The sequence below is a fragment of the Wyeomyia smithii genome, chromosome 1, assembly GCF_029784165.1.
Source record: "Wyeomyia smithii strain HCP4-BCI-WySm-NY-G18 chromosome 1, ASM2978416v1, whole genome shotgun sequence".
Lineage (NCBI taxonomy): Eukaryota > Metazoa > Arthropoda > Insecta > Diptera > Culicidae > Wyeomyia > Wyeomyia smithii.
Window position 1 is genome coordinate 73,890,052 of NC_073694.1, and position 16,806 is coordinate 73,906,857.

A 16,806-nucleotide genomic window follows, 5' to 3' on the forward strand; every position below is an offset into this window, starting at 1 on the left:
AATGTAACCCACGCGGTTGCGAATCAGATACGAGCGGAACTTAGTACCGAAATGGCAAAAATGGCAAACAAGCTTATTTCACTCAAAGTTGATTCAGCGTCCCGTTTCAATCGCCACATTCTGGGAATAGCTGTGTCCTACTGTCTGGATGGAAAAATTGTCGTTAGAACAGTACGTAAGTATGAACCAAGACTTTTCATCAAAAATCCAATAAAATCTGAAGTCTTAAATTTCGGATGGAGGCATTTGGAATTTCTTGGAATGAACTGAAGAAATGTTGACAAAAAACATGATTGATTTAGAAAAAAATGTTTAGAAATAGGTCGAAACATAATATGATAAAAGCATTTTGGGTTTAAACAACTATTTGATTTTCGTAACTAAATGATAACGACTTTCGATGGTCAAAAAGAAATACACCCACTTCTTTGAAAATAATGTATTTTATAATTAATTTATGCTGAATCAACAAAATATCGGAAATATTTTTCACAGGAATTCCTAACAATCATTTTCAATTCATAGCAAAAATAATTGACAGAACTATAAATTTAAAAATAAAACCACCTTATTAAGCTTATTATTAATCGTTATTAGATTGCTATAAACGGTTACCACCGGGCATTAGTGTTTTGGTTTACACTCCTCATTCATCTTTCAGACATGCACGACGTCAAGGAAAGACAAACGGCGAGTTTTCTTAAGACAAAGATTTTAGAGGTTCTGAAAACGTATGGAGTATCCGTGACTCAAATATTTTCTGTCACAATTGATAATGCAGCCAACATGATTGCCGCCGTTCGAGGATTGAAGCAAGAATTTGATTCGATTATTTTAAACCAGTTGAAAGTCGATGATAACGCAGACGAAGTCACAACAGAACACACAGATGCTTCAATTGCTTTAATTGAGACCGAAACCGACGAAATAGAAGAAAACAACCATGATCGAGAGTTGTCCGATGCACTTTCGAAAGAGTTTTTACAGGATCAACTGAATCTCATCAGATGCGCGGTTCACACCATGCAGCTAGCTATTCTTGACGTGGTGGACAAAATCTGCTAAAATAACTTCAAATATATCGGTATTCATAAACCAAATAAAGTAAAACACTTATCACCGATTGACTCCAATTGAAAATAGGGTTGATCCTCACGTTCTGATTATCATCAGCTTTTTTTCTGATTATCACTCTTAGATTATCACTATGCTGGTATGAATTTCATTTTGACGTTTGAAATACCAACACGAATGTGAAGAGGAGAAGAATGATAAAAATTACATCAAGTTTGACGGCGATGTTCATCCGAGAGGTGTTCATCGATTGTATAGTTACATGAACGTCACCGTTCAATAGGGTTCAGTAGGGTATCAATATAAAGTAGGCTGAAAATCGCAGCTTTTGAATATCGAGAAGGTGAATATTCTCAGCACTGGTCACAGCCGTGGATAACATGTGAACTCTGACGCGGTTCTTTTCATCCATCGCCCGCTGGCACTCAGCATCAAACCTTTGGACGTGACTGTCGCAGATGTACCCAACACTTCTCCCGCTGTGGTGCTGATTGTACTGTGGATATGCCCCCACTGTTCATTCAGGATACCTCCAACTTAATCCTCGAACCGCTCATCAACCTGGATTTCAACACGTTGGACAATCGGACGCGAATCTTGGATACCACGAGATAATGACCCGAGTCAACGTTTGGTCCACTAACGACCCACGTCTGTAACGTCTGAAAAGTGCCGACCATCAATCAGAACGTGGTCGATCTGAGAGCAGGCCTCTCCATTTGGGTGCCTCCAGGTGTGCTTACGTATATTCCGGCGTGCAAAATAAGTGCTACAGATAGTCATACTTCTGGCTGCAGTGAAATTGACAAGCCTCAGGCCGTTGTCGTTCGTAGTAGAGTAAAAGCTTTCTCTACCAATCACCTGCGCATTCGCATCCCCGATGACGATCTTGAAGTCGTGTCCTGGGCACTCATTTTACGTCGTCTCAGCACTGCTTCCGCCATTTTACCACTTCATACTTGTTCCTGAGAAGCTTGCCGTCCAGATCCCTGCATATGTCGGCTTTCCGCACGCAGCCTTTGCGAGAACTGTTCAGCTTCTAACGATCTGCAGTTCCATCGCTTAGGTTTGGGCCGATTGTTCCAATATTTGCAACCTTTGGTGTTTTGCGCCGGGGCACCATCGTGTCAGTTCTATTTAGAGTCCCACGCTGACACCAGGACGTTGATCAGCAACTCCTAACTAGAGATCAGACGATGTTTGCAGCCACACCATCTTGATGAACTGATGCTCGGGTTGGTAAAGTATTTCCTCTACCGTCAAAGGATGCTCTTTGGGCTAATGATGGCGTCACTCCTTCTCACTTCGCTATTGGTGGATGACAACATTGCCCTGGCAACGTCAACCAATTATGTCCATGTTTCTGCTGGCAGTCTATTGTAATCATATGGCTCGTGGAGCCGTGAGATAAGGACTTGTGAGGGCCGGAGCTAAGTTTGACGCTCCTTACAGGTTGTCGACTGACCATTCGAATTTCTCTCCTCGCTTCTGAAATTTATTCGACTCTAGAATTGCCGAATTCCACTCATTATGAATTTCAAGATGGCTGTTCGGGAGGAAAAAACTATTAATTGTATTTCGAAGTGAAATTACACATGCAACATGCAAAGTATAAAATTAAAAATTATGTATAACACTTACGTATATCTATTATACTTACCTTACCTTTAAATGCCTATCTTGGAAACGTTTGATTGTGCGTTCGTTAAACGCAAACGCAATTCTTATTCATCTAAAGCCTTAAAAGTGGTGTAGCGAATCGATATCCGCTCAGTTAGCAATAAATTATCGAACTGTGAACACACATTTTAATCAATTTGCCGAAACTTGTCCACGGTAGACGAAGGAACACGTGTGGTGCTACCCAGAAGGAGTGTTGGTCGTCATTTACTCTAATCTTCCGCTCCAGGACTGACTGTTAGCCTGTGTCGCGAGTGGCGCGACCCAACAAATGGTGCCGAAACCCGGGAATTCCGTTGCAGACCGAACTTAGCCAGGATTTCTGAAGAGGAAAGAGCTTAACATCTCCAGCAACCATCATCAGACACGTGCTGGAATTGTGATCTGCCGGTTTAAGTCTGAAGCAGAAGTCGTCACGGGGACTCTTCCGAATTGAGGTTAAGTAGATACGTCGAAGGTAATACAGTCGTCCAAATGGGTCAACCTTATTTAATCTTTGCAATGAGTATGATTAAAATGACGCCGCCGAAGAAAAAAGTGTTTAGAACTAGTGCTGCTAAACTGAAAACTCTCATGCGGCAGCGAGCAAACATTCTCGGCTCGGCTGCTTTAATAAAGAGATTCAACGAACAATATCAAGATGGCCAGTTGCATCAAGTACAGGTTAGAATCGATTCGCTCGATCAACTGTGGGCGGAATTCGCGTGTGTTTAGAACGAGATTGAAGAAATCGAAGCTCGTTGCGATGGTGATCTCGAATTCACCATGTCAGATGAGAGAGTTAAGTTCCAAGATTTATACTACGAGCTTAAAGCTTCTTTCACTAGCAAGTTACCGGAGCGTTTACCCGTTGTAACGCAATCCGCATCTCGATCGCCCGGGCAGTCGTTTCATTCGGTAAGGCTCCCGGAGATTAACATTCCTGAGTTTGGAGGGAATCCATCTGGATGGATAGCTTTCCGAGATATTTTCAAATCTATGATTCATTGTAGTGCTCATTTGTCGTCGGTGCAGAAAATGCATTATCTGAAAGCAGCTCTCAGAGAGGAGGCTGCTCGTATTGTTGCAAATTTGGAGGTTAATGCCGATAACTATTTGATCGCATGGAAATCGGTTTGTGAGCGATATGATAATCCAAATCTATTGCTCAAACATCATTTCGCAGCTTTGTTCGCAATTCCCAGTGTCAAAAGTTCGTCAGCTTTATACGATCTTGTGGATGAGTTCGATCACCACGTGGGTATGCTAGAAAAATTAGACTCAGCAGCTAACCTTTGAAACACGGTGTTGGTTGAAACTCTAAGTAAACGACTAGATCCACTAACCTTAAAGGAGTGGGAGAATTCTTGTGAAGGAGGAGAGCGCCCTACTTATCAACACTTAGTAGATTTTGTACGAAAAACGTCGAGAGTACTGCAATCTGTCAAACTGTTGCACACTCAAACTTTACCAATCGAACAGAAACCTATTAAAAGTAAACCGATTTCTACGCATATTGCGCCAGAGACTGCAATTAAATGTCAACTATGCAAACAAGCTCATTCGTTGTTTAAATGTGACCAATTTCTTGACATGGAAGCTAAGCAGCGCTTTGAGATGGTGAAGAAGCATGGACTGTGTATAAACTGTCTGAAGGGATCACACATTGCAAAAAACTGTACTAATGGAAGTTGCCGTATCTGCTCTAAGAAACATCATACCCTGCTACATCTTCCACCACTTCCCGTGGCTGTAAGATCCGCAGCACCAACAACTTTAACATGTTCAACGGCGTCAAATGAAATGATTCCTTCAGTACAATGCCAGTTGTCGCATGTGAGCTCATCCGAGTTGCAACCGTGCCCTTCACCACCTCCGCCGCTGAGTGCGCCTTTCGCGTCGGTCTCGGAATTCGATAATTCGTATACGGTCGTCGGTGCTCTCTCCTCGCCGCCGGTTGTGTCGTCCGCATCACGTTCGAGCGGTAGCATTTCCGGTTTGGACTCTTCTCCTGTGGCCTCATTCGTTGTTCCGCAGGACGATTTCGCTGGCAGCGGAAAAGTTTTTTTGTCAACTGTGGTGGTAAAGGTTAACGACAATAGAGGCAGTTTTCACTGTGTTCGAGGTATCTTAGATAGTTGCTCGCAGGCCAATTTTATCTCCAAATCCATGGCCAGGAGATTGGAACTGAAACGTAACAAAATAAATATGAAGGTAAGCGGTATCGGCCAAGGGATCGTCAACATACGGTCCAAGGTGGTTATAAAACTCTCGTCTCGTTTTGGAAAATTCGTATATAATCTCGAATGTCTCGTTATACCACAAATAACAGTCACCTTACCTAGCAATCACGTCGATATTTCTCGTTGGAATCTTCCAAAGAACATACCTTTAGCCGACCCCAAGTTTAACATAAGCTCCGGTGTAGACCTATTGGTTGGGGCCGAGTTGTTTTATTCCTTACTAGAAAGCCATACAGTTCACCTAGCAGATGGTTTACCTACATTGCAACGAACGGCTTTGGGGTACGTCGTAGCTGGAAAATTTCTTACACCCGCTACTACGCCATCGATATGCATTGTTAGCTCAATGAAAAATGTAGAAACCATTCTGCAGCGTTTTTGGGATACGGAAAGTCTCGAAGATGAAAGGGAAATGACACCATTGGAACAAGCCTGCGAAGCCCATTTCATGAGCACCATATCCAGAGACGAACATGGACGATACATCGTGCGTCTTCCAGTACGGGAAGAGTTACTTGCTATGTTGGGGGATAGTCTAGCCGTCGCACAGCGAAGATTCTTGGCAATCGAGAGAAAGTTTAGACTAAACAGTGACTTCAAGAATGATTATGTGGCTTTTATGGAGGAATATCGTGATCTAGGCCACATGGAGTTGAGTCCTCGCGTCGGAGTTCCCCAGTTTGTCCTGCAACACCATGCCATTCAACGCCCGGAAAGCACATCAACAAAAACACGCGTGGTGTTTGATGCCACATGTAAAGGCAGTGCTCAATTGTCATTGGACGACATACTGCTCGTGGGTCCAATCGTTCAACCATCGCTCCTTGCTACAGTGTTGAACTTTCGATTACCAAGGTTCGTTTTTATAGCGGATATTGAAAAGATGTTCCGACAAATTTGGGTCCACCCTGCAGATCGTAATTTACAACAAATACTATGGAGGTCGGATACTTCACAACCCATTCAACGGTACCAGTTGAAGACAGTGACATATGGGACTTCTAGTGCCCCATACCTCGCCACGCGTGTACTCAATCAATTGGCCGAAGATGAAGGCAGTCGGTTTCCTCTCGGTGCTGCCGTAATTCGTGAAGGGTTTTATGTCGATGATGTACTCACAGGAGGTGACGATTGAGACATGGTTATAGAAACAAGTAAGCAGCTGTCGGATCTACTAGAAATTGGCGGCTTTCGACTGAGGAAATGGTGTTCTAACGTGCCAGATGTTCTCGCCCACCGCCCAGATTGACCAAAAGAATTGTCGTTTCAAAAATGGCGCAACTGTTCGACCCACTGGTGTTGGTTGGGCCTGTCGTAGCAAGTGCGAAGATGTTTGTACAACAGTTATGGCTGATGAAACTATCATGGGATGAAGAATTACCGGCCAGAGAAATAGAATGGTGGTTCAACTATCGCGAAGAAATCATGGAATTACGAAACCTGCAGGTCCCGCGGCATGTGTTGGCAAACCCAAACCATCGTTACACTCTGCACTGCTTCTGCGATGCATCTCAACGAGGATATGGCTCTTGCATATATGTTGTCTCTCCTGATGCCAGCGGTGTCCTTCAAAGCCACCTACTTTTATCAAAATCTCGTGTCGCTAAGGTAAGTGGAGAAACAATACCCAAGCTAGAATTGCGTGCAGCTTTGCTTGGAAGCCAGCTCATGGACCAAGTGAGAAAAGCTACGAGGGTTGCTGCCACAGTAACATACTGAACCGATTCAAGCATTGTTCTCCACTGGTTGAAGTCGCCCCCGACGACATGGAAAGTTTTTGTTTCCAATAAGGTTGCTGATATCCAGAATCTAACCAAAATAGACAACTGGAGATATGTTCCAACACAGATGAACCCAGCTGATCGCGTGTCACGTGGAATTCTACCTTCTCAGGCATTAGAAGATAATTTATGGTGGTACGGTCCCAATTTTCTAATACAATCTACCACACAGTGGCCGAAAAACATTGTAAGGCTCAGTCGAACCGACGAGGAAACGAAGGATGCAGAGAAACGAAGAATAATTGCATTCACTGCAGTGCCAGTGGAGAATTTGTTGATAAATCGATATTCGGATCTTGGGAAATTACTTAGGGTGGCTAGCTACTGCCATAGATTTTGTCGGAACTCTCGAGCTACACAGCCCGCTCGCACAGTAGGTCCGCTCACACCTGCCGAAATTGACTCTACATTAAAATCGCTTATTCGTTCTGTACAAGCTACAGAATTTAATGCTGAAATTGAATATTTGTTGAATAATTCACGTCGTGAACTAGCTAAGAGATATGGTAAAACTAAGTTTTTATTAAAAAGTTGCAACCCATTTTTGGATGCTGCCGGTTTACTGCGAATGTCAGGACGCCTTGTGAAAATGCCAGCTTCCTTGGACAGTTGTGCTCCGATATTATTGCCAACAAATCATCGTTTGACTCACATGATAGCTCGATCAGTCCATTTGAGAACGTTGCACGGAGGACCAGCGTTACTACTTGCAACTATGAGGCAGCGATTCTGGCCTATTCGTGGACGTGAATTGGCACGCAAAATTGTACGTCAGTGCGTAACCTGTTTCAGATGCTCTCCCAAACCAACTGAGCAGTATATGGCACCTCTTCCATCGGTACGAGTGACTCCAGCACGAGTTTTCACAAATAGTGGCTTGGACTACTGTGGGCCGTTTAACGTGCGTCCGTTATATGGGAGAGGAGCAAACGTCAAAATGTACGTCGCCGTGTTCGTTTGCATGGTGGTGAAGGCGATACACTTCGAAATTGTACACGATCTCACCGCCGTCGCGTGCATCAATGCAGTAAAACGGTTCGTCTCGCGGCGCGGTCGGTTAATCAATCTCTACTGCGACAACTCGACGGCATTTATCGGTGCGGACCGAGAACTAAAATTGCTGCGTCGCCAATATTTAGAACAATTTGGTACCGAAGTTTGGAACAACTATTGTCTCGACAGCGCACAGTGGGGCGACTCCATACAAAGGCTGGCCAAGCAAAAAAAGTGTCGATAAATGCGACAAAAACTTGGTATTTACATAATTTTGGGGCGCTGAACACGAATTTGGCATCCATTTTTTTGTTTGGGGCTGTCCATAAAGCACGAAAGCCAAATTTAATATTTTTTTGGCCCTTTTTTCCTTTTTTATAGAATTATATGATCTTTGACCACAAGTAGTGCCACCGGGCGTCCTTCCCATTGAAAAAAAAACGTAATTTATGGACGACCCCTCGAACTAAACAAATTTTGCCTATGGCCTTCTATGGTTTAAAGAGGACTTGAAAACTAAGACACTGGAATGACACAACGTTCTAAATAAATACGAAAGGATGCGGAGGGCGACGACTGTTCTTTGTTTTTTTTCTCATAAAGCAAAATGTGTGCTTTACTTTTGTATGCAAACGAGTGCGAAGCAAAAGCAATCTTCAAACGGGCTATTGTTGGCCGGAGTTTGATAGTATGAATTTGCTGCTAATATTTGACACTACAATCAGTTTAACGAATTTCATGATCATAAATTGGAAAGGGCTGAATGTTTTTAGTATTGTTTTAAATTTTCAGAAAGTGATAAAGTTTGAGATAATTAAAATTTCAGATTTGTTTACTGTTTTCTTGTTTAACACTTATTTTATAACTTTTCATTGATAAATTTTGTGATTTTTGCCCAAATTTATATTTTATCCTTACTGATTGAGTACGATATCATAAATTTTTATTAATGGGGTATCATGGTTATGATTAAAATTAATCTTGGATGAAATTTCAACTTCAAAAATAAAAACTAAAAAAATCTGCTATCGCTTTTTTCACTAAAGTGACAATTTGCGCAGTTTTGCGCAGCAGCGGACAGTATGCATTTGAAAGCTTACGTTTTTACCTAAATATTGAATGTAGTCACAACCGTGGCAAACTGCGGCAACTAAACTTTTAAGCTACTTTTCTACAAAAAATCACGTTTTTTTTAATTTTTTCTAGTGTCAGGCCTACTATGACCAAATTTTACAATATCAAATGAAAAGGGTTTGTTTCGCACAATATTTACAACAACTTTTCCTTTGACGTCAAAAAAATTCAAGCTATCATTGAAGCTACAGAGCGTTTCAAAGTAATGTACTTTTTTTCAAGAAAAAGACAAAAACAGTCAGTTCGCCAAGCTTTGAAAAGTCATCAAAAATTTAGATTTTATGATATTGCGTCCAAATTTTGGATTTAGACACTTGAATGTTATAGCAACAAAGGAAAAATATTATGAAACAGTTAACGAAAAAATGGCTGATGGCCAGCGATTCCCCACTGTGCAGCGGCATCACGTTCTATTTCATTCCTCCAAGGTCTCCCCATCATGGCGGATTGTGGGAGGCCGGAGTAAAATCATTCAAACATCATTTTCGACGAATCCTGGGAAGTAGAGATTTTACCTTCGATGAAATGCGTACAGCTGTTGCCCAAATTGAGTGCGTGTTGAACTCTCGCCCTCTTTCCCCTTTGTCCAACCATCCGCAAGATCTCACAAGTTTAACTCCAGGACACTTTTTGATTGGGGAATCGCTGTACTCTATTCCTGAGCCCGATTATTCCGATCAGAATACTAACAAGCTGAAACGTTTCCAGGAAATTACACGTAGCATCCAAGACTTCTGGAAGCGCTGGTCACGCGATTATACTAGTGAACTCCATCAACGATCCAAGTGGTAAGTGGTTCGCGATCAAGTGAAGGTGGGATCTTTGGTTCTGCTGAAGCAGGAAAATTTGCCACCACTGTCATGGAATCTGGGACGGATAGTGGCAGTATCTCCAGGCGTAGATCAACATGTGCGGGTCGTTGAAGTTCGTACAGCCAAGGGTTTATACAAGCGAGCAATCACGGAGGTTTATTTGCTTCCATTGGATGACAACGAGGAGAAAACGGACTCATCAATCGGCGCTGCAACGCAACCAATTGCTAAGGAAGATGGTTGTAATAGGCCATTTCAACGGAGGCCGGTGTGTTCGGGAGAAAAAAACTATTAATTGTATTTCGAAGTGAAATTACACATGCAACATGCAAAGTATAAAATTTAAAATTATGTATAACACTTACGTATATCTATTATACTTACCTTACCTTTAAATGCCTATCTTGGAAACGTTTGATTGTGCGTTCGTTAAACGCAAACGCAATTCTTATTCATCTAAAGCCTTAAAAGTGGTGTAGCGAATCGATATCCGCTCAGTTAGCAATAAATTATCGAACTGTGAACACACATTTTAATCAATTTGCCGAAACTTGTCCACGGTACACGAAGGAACACGTGTGGTGCTACCCAGAAGGAGTGTTGGGCGTCATCTACTCTAATCTTCCGCTCCAGGACTGACTGTTAGCCTGTGTCGCGACCCAACAATGGCAATTTAAGGTTTTTCGGAAAACAGCAACAAATGGCCAAATACTATCCAATTTAAACCGGAAAGATGGCAACTTCCGGTTTCTGAAAAACATTAAAAATCGGATCAATACCATATGAGTGTTCTTGTAACCGGATGATACTCAGAAACTGGAAATCAACTCCAGATGCCATTTACAACTCAAAGATGGTGAACAACCTTATTTGATCAAATACTATCCAATATGAACATCTCCCAAACGAGGATGGTGCCTACAACCCGGCAATCAATTGTCAATTCTAAGATGCCGACTTCTGGGTACCGGAGTATACCATTTTGACAATTTTAGGCTGTTTTTCAGAAACCAGTAGTCGCCATTTCGAATGACAAAATGTCTTTTAGGATTGATTTCCGGCTGACCCAGTGCACCGGTTGTTCGTTCTTCTTCGATAAAGTCCTTGGTCACAATTCTTTTAGCAAGAACAAGTCTTGGTTTCGCCTACAGTTTTGCTCGAATACGATAATATAATTTTGTGTAACTTTTTGATGTCTGTGTTGGGGATATAATCCAATCGTATGAAAAATATATGTGGATAATCGACTTTGAAACTTTTCCTTAATTTTCATAGCGTGTTAGGAAAATGGTGATAATATTTATCATATCATAGAAAACCTGTACATTTTGGCTATTCAAAGATTTTTTGTTCAAGGTTGTAGTGTGTAGAAGCCACCACGTGATCGACTACGGATTTTCAAAGCTAAAAGTTTCGGAAATAGTTGATGCCTTAACCTATGAAAAAATTATCTTATGTTTTCAACACCATAACAAACATGAGGATATGTTTTCACAGGCGACGCATTAACTGGTTTTGAGTTATATGCCTTTGAAAGTCCAATTCGACCACGTGGTGGCTCGAAATCGGCCATTTGTGGCTTCAACACGCTTCCACCTTAATACATTTCTTTTAGCTGTCAGCTGACAGCTATTAGCATTTGAATCATCTCTCAAATGTTACAAGCTATAGTTCAGAAAGACGTAGTCCTACGCCAAAAAAGATAGAAAAAACACGGCCTTTGTTAAAGATACATCTATATGTTTTTTTTAAGACTTTAGGTATCCAAAGCTGCTTAAATATTCAATGTAAACACACTAAGTTTGCGTGTTTATTTTTATCGCCAAGCTAAAAGTAAACTCTAGACTTATACCATTCTGAGAGTCTTCAATTGTAACAGCTTTCGCTCTTAATTTCTGACACATTGAATAATCTTTTTTGGTCTCTCTCGAGTATTTAACCTCTTTTTTCTTTCGTTTTTTTGCATTCATTGCAAAATAGCTCTCAAAAAACTAAAACTAAAAGGTGTTCATTAATTGCCTCCTTTTTTTCTTTCAGGGGTAAAAATGTGCTTAATCAAAAGTCCGAACTGCAGCGAGCGCTGGAGAAGCAAAAGGAACGTCAGGTGCTGGCCGCTCAAAACCTCGCCAAGCAGCAAGCCCAGGAGAGCACGATCGCTAACGAGCTGGGGCGGGTAATCATGCAGCGGGCGGCCCGGCTAGAGCAGAAAAGCCTGGCAGCGGCCGCTGCCGGTTCCCAGCAGGACCAACCCGACTCCATCAATCCCGAATACCTGAACGCACGTGCAAAGTTACGCGCCACTACGGCCGTCTATTCGAAATAGATCCCGAGCGGTTGGTTTTGTCTATAAGTAGTCGATCAGGAGGTCGCTTTTAGTTGAAACACAGTAAAACCCGAGCCTCGGAATTATTTTAACCCCGTGCCCCCCAGCAGCTCTCCCACCCAATATCATTCGTTTTGATTATCAGTTAAGTTTTAATGTGTAGACAAGTGATAGCGACTACAATGATTTCCGTTCTGTGTTTTTAAAACTCTTCAATGGCACGCATTTCAGTCGAATGTGCGCCAATTGTCAGTGTGTGTTTTTTAACAAAAATTTTAGATAAATTCAAACAAGAGCAGCAAAACGAAACAGTACAGTTTACAAGTATAAATGCAATTAATTGCAAACAGAAGATGAGAGGCGACATGCTTTAAGTAGTTTTAATGAGTTATATGTATGTCTAATTCTATTATCTCTTTAGATAGAAAGATCTGTTGCATGTATAAAATTGGAAAAGTGTTTATTTTGTAGAGATACGCGCTCGCGAGGAAGGATTTCCGGTGATCAGCAAATTACTGTGGCAAAATTGTGATAAACGAGAGACATCTCCGAACGAAAAAGATCCCTTGTTGATGGTATCGAATCGAACAGATCGAAAAACTCCACTCTGGAAATCCTTCTCACAATCCTTCTTTCGTAAACAGATAGTATAAAAAAGCAAACAAACAGTTAAGCATCAGATACCGTATATTATAGTGTTTAGTTCTGGTTTAGTTTGTAAGTCAATTGTGAGCAGATTTTTTATATTAAAATAACCGAAAAAAAAGAAACCATGGTCAAACAAGAAGACACTTGCTTTTTTTGATCGAAGAACGAGCTAACCGAGTAACGTATATAGGAACCGCTATCAGCGATACTCAACCCGACTTGATGAATCTGATAGAACGTAAAAAGGGTATTCTAATCTTCATTCCAAAAGTACTCACCTTCTTGTAACGAAGAAAGCAATGAAAGTTAACAAGGCATCCTCACCATCACTGAATCACCAATTCAACCTTCATCAAAACCGTACTGAGCAGAAAAAACCTGATTAGAGAGACTTGTGTAGTGTACAGATTACAGCACCAGAAGACTATCGAATCCCGTGTTCGGCCTTGTTAGTGCGACCCGTATTTAGATGAGAACAGACTATTCATATTCCGCAGCCCTTTTCCCATTGACCACTTTTGGCCTGCGACTTCACCACATACATACAATCATACGAGCGTTAAGATGGTTACTCAATTCAAAAGTTCATGTAACTACGTGTTAAACTTACAGGTTCATATAATAGTGAACAGATCAGCAACTAACATAACAGACAAATATTCTACCACCTAGGCTAGAGCTCATGTGACGTGAGTAGCAGTGATTGATAGTGGCAAATTGTTAATGGAATAGTTATACGAGCAGCAGCTACCTATATAAGCAAGCAAGCAAACAAACAAACAAACCAGAACCATATGTGTAGTAAGTTCTTAGTAGTGAAGTTCGAGACAGAGTATCCTGCTGTCGAACATAGAGAGTAAAATCACTATTTTAACTGGAAGATATTCGCCTGTGTTATTCTGTCTCATCCGAAAGTATTTAAAGTATTTTCTAATTTTAAAGTTTTCCTAGGTTCGAAATTGTAATCAATCTAGTGATTGACTCATTTCTTAAACCATTTCTTTAAACCTGAATTAATTCGTTCTTTCTCTAAACTACTTCTAGAGTTTTAATGATTATGCTATTCATGATTGAAGAACAGTTGTGCTTATTACATAGTACTGATAACAATATCCACATTTTGGAACATGTATCAAGATAGGCAGAACTGATGTTGAATTATCCCGTTTTTTTTTTTTTTATAAATTATCCAGATTTACGAAAGTATGAGAAATTCTTATTTCCATACTAAAAACATTTTTAATGAACACATTGAAAATAGGGTATAACTGCCTTTAATGGACCACTTAGTAGCGTAGCTGCGAATTTTGCAAGAAAAAGTGTAAATATCTAAACTGAATTAAGTATTTCATTATGTATAAACATGAAGTAACATGTTTATCATCTTTTCTGCATGAAAGACAACTAGATAATACCTCTATTTTCTCGGAATAAAAGAAATAAATCATCGCTTCAGTTTCCTTTAATGGGCCACCGTTTCCTTATTTGGACCACAACAATTTCCTAATTTGGGCCAGGTCTAAATATAACATCTCTTCAATCGTAGCTGATGAAACTAACTCTGGCTTACGCACTGAGAGTTCTGCATCTGGATCAACTGTAGACTGCATCCGTTCTTCCGTAATAGGGAATCCTTTACGTGCCATCCGAGTTATCCAGCGAAGAAATGAGTCCTCTTCCACGGCAGTCAATGCAGTTTGTTTACCTTTTCGTGGTTTTCCTGACCACTTGCTGCTTGCACGGAACATTACGGTGGATCGTGGAACATTGGAGCGCCTGCGAGCTTCTCTAGTCGAAACACCACTTTTTATTGCTTGTAGACACTCAGTAACAGCTGCTTCATTTCATTTTAGCAGCAATTTTATACAATAATTCAATCATAACAAATTAATGGTAACTATGGTAACTATGATTCGCGACGTTATTTCGATGATAGCTCTTGATCGAAATGAAGAATGCCGGAATAAGGAAAACAGTATTATTTTCACTCTTAATTGAGCCACTATTTTTCTAGTAAAATTTATTGCTTATCTGTTAAAGACACTCTTATCCTACCCGTTCATCGAAAATCTGATTATTTTCGCTCGGAAAGTGTGATGTCAGTAGTTTTTGGTAAAGCCATTTCCTATGAAAACGTTAACAAACCATGGCAAACTAGGTAGCTGTTATTAAAAGACATTTTTTGCAGCTTTAATGAAGAATATTATAGTAAACGTTTGTTGCAACATTTCTAATGAAGAACATTATTGAAGTTGTCAAAGCATAAATCAAAATAAGTATATTTATAATGTGTAATTTGGTGTAAGAAGTTCAGGCGGTCCACTAAAGGAAGTGGTCTATATTAAGCAGATCTACCCTATACAAGCAAACTGCTTTAAATATATGAGAAGTTAACAGAAATGCTACACCCTGTGACCCTGTTTGAAGAATCAACTCTTGATCTGCAAACTAATTTTTAAATTAGCAATACTTCATGCTGAACCGGTCAGATGAAAAAAACTCTTCCTCCCAATTGAACAAAATTAATAGTTAAAAGGATTCACTGTAATTTCGAATCGATTTGGTGTAAATGGAGCTTATCATTTTTAGAATAGCCAGCGCCAATGCAGCGGCTTCAGCAAACTGCTGCTGAAACTGGCTTGTTAATTTAATAAAGCTCACAGATCATCAGCTATAATAAATATGGCTATTAACGTAACGGTTGTATTTCTGCTCGCGTGGAAAAATGAAGCTTTTTGTACAACATCAATTTTGTTGCCTACCAACAGGCGCTATTTTGATAATTTAGCTGTAATGGACATGGGTGTGAGTCTTAGCTAAACGAAAAGCACGGACTCTGAGAAGTAAAAGTTATCCTGGTTAGAGTGGATGATTCATACTATATACCGGCAGAGAGCTGCACCGTACTAGCAAAACATGTAACTCACCATAAACGTACTGCTGGTGAATTTGGTTCAAATTTGGTCAAATTTGATCTTTTTGCCGCTTTGTACTTTTTTTTACTTCCAAAAATATTTCCAGATAAAGCTTCAACGAACACAGGGTCCGTGATTTGCAAACCGTTGGGTCGAAATATTACACGAAATGGAAAATATTTTCAGTTGCCAGCAATTTGTTAAAGATAAAAGAAAAAAACTTTGGTCTTTCCCTTTGGCAATTTGTAGGACCTTATTTCCAACAATCACGCTCTACTGTTAGTTTGCAAAAATCGATCACCCCAAGTGTCCCGTTTTCATGCGTGTCGTTTCTCCCCGAGAAATCTGCTCAGCCTTTAAACTTGGTATGCAGTTGAAAAAAAGGGGGTCAGGAAATTTCGCCCTTCTTACCAAACGGAATTTTGACAGCTGAGAATTCTTCACATTAGGGTTTTTTGTCGTCAGTGAGCTCGGTTCCACTTGGTTGCTCCGTTTTACTCTTGCAAGTCAAAACATCTTGGGACTGACAGACGATCACATGCCAGATGAGCAAACAATTAACTGTCTGATTCATTCTATACCTGAATTATGCTATTGCTCATTATTCTGCTCCAAAAAAGTGACATTTGACTTCACAGCAGTATTCACACCAAGAGAAATTTATTGTCACTTTCGGTTTTTGATATCTTTTCAGCTGAACGGTACATACGAAGAAATTTCATTGCCTGATTCAGTGCCTGAATTTTACATGAGATTGAGATAGGAAAACAAATTTCTTTTCGACTGCCTACCGCGCTTTATGAAGAAATGATAATATTTTCATTTCCCTCTAAAAGTATAATAGTTAGCCTATATTAATTGCTTTTGTATAAACCCTACCGCGACCAACAGTTTTGAATCTTTTTCTCGAACGTTTCTTGTTGTTTGCTATTTTTGTTTTTTTTTTTCTTTTTTGCAGTGTCACTTATTGAGAAGTTATCCGCTGGCTGGTGTAATTCGAAAAAAAAAAACGTTTGCCAAAATGGCCAATGGCAAAATTTACCTTTTCTGTTGTTTTGTGTCAAGTTTCATTTCCAAATTATTGATTTTTTTACGTTTCTTTATTCAAAAGATAAACAGTTTTATATTTTAAACGTGGTTTAGCTGAAAATGTTATCACAAAATAAAGCAAGATTTATTATGCCAACTGTATTGAAGATAGCACTACGAAGCTTCGTTTATGTC

General features: G+C 40.3%; 1 protein-coding gene across 10 annotated transcripts in view; it reads left to right on the forward strand.

The window, feature by feature from the left end:
- LOC129723171 (protein FAM107B) overlaps positions 1-13,551 on the forward strand; it is a 131,712-nt gene extending 118,161 nt beyond the window's left edge. For all 10 annotated transcript variants that reach the window (XM_055677214.1, XM_055677268.1, XM_055677236.1 and 7 more), the window contains one exon: positions 11,734-13,551. In XM_055677214.1, coding sequence (XP_055533189.1) covers positions 11,734-12,019 — 286 coding nt within the window. In that variant the 3' untranslated portion in view covers positions 12,020-13,551. The remainder of the gene's footprint in view (positions 1-11,733) is intronic.
- The last annotated feature ends 3,255 nt before the right edge of the window (positions 13,552-16,806 follow it).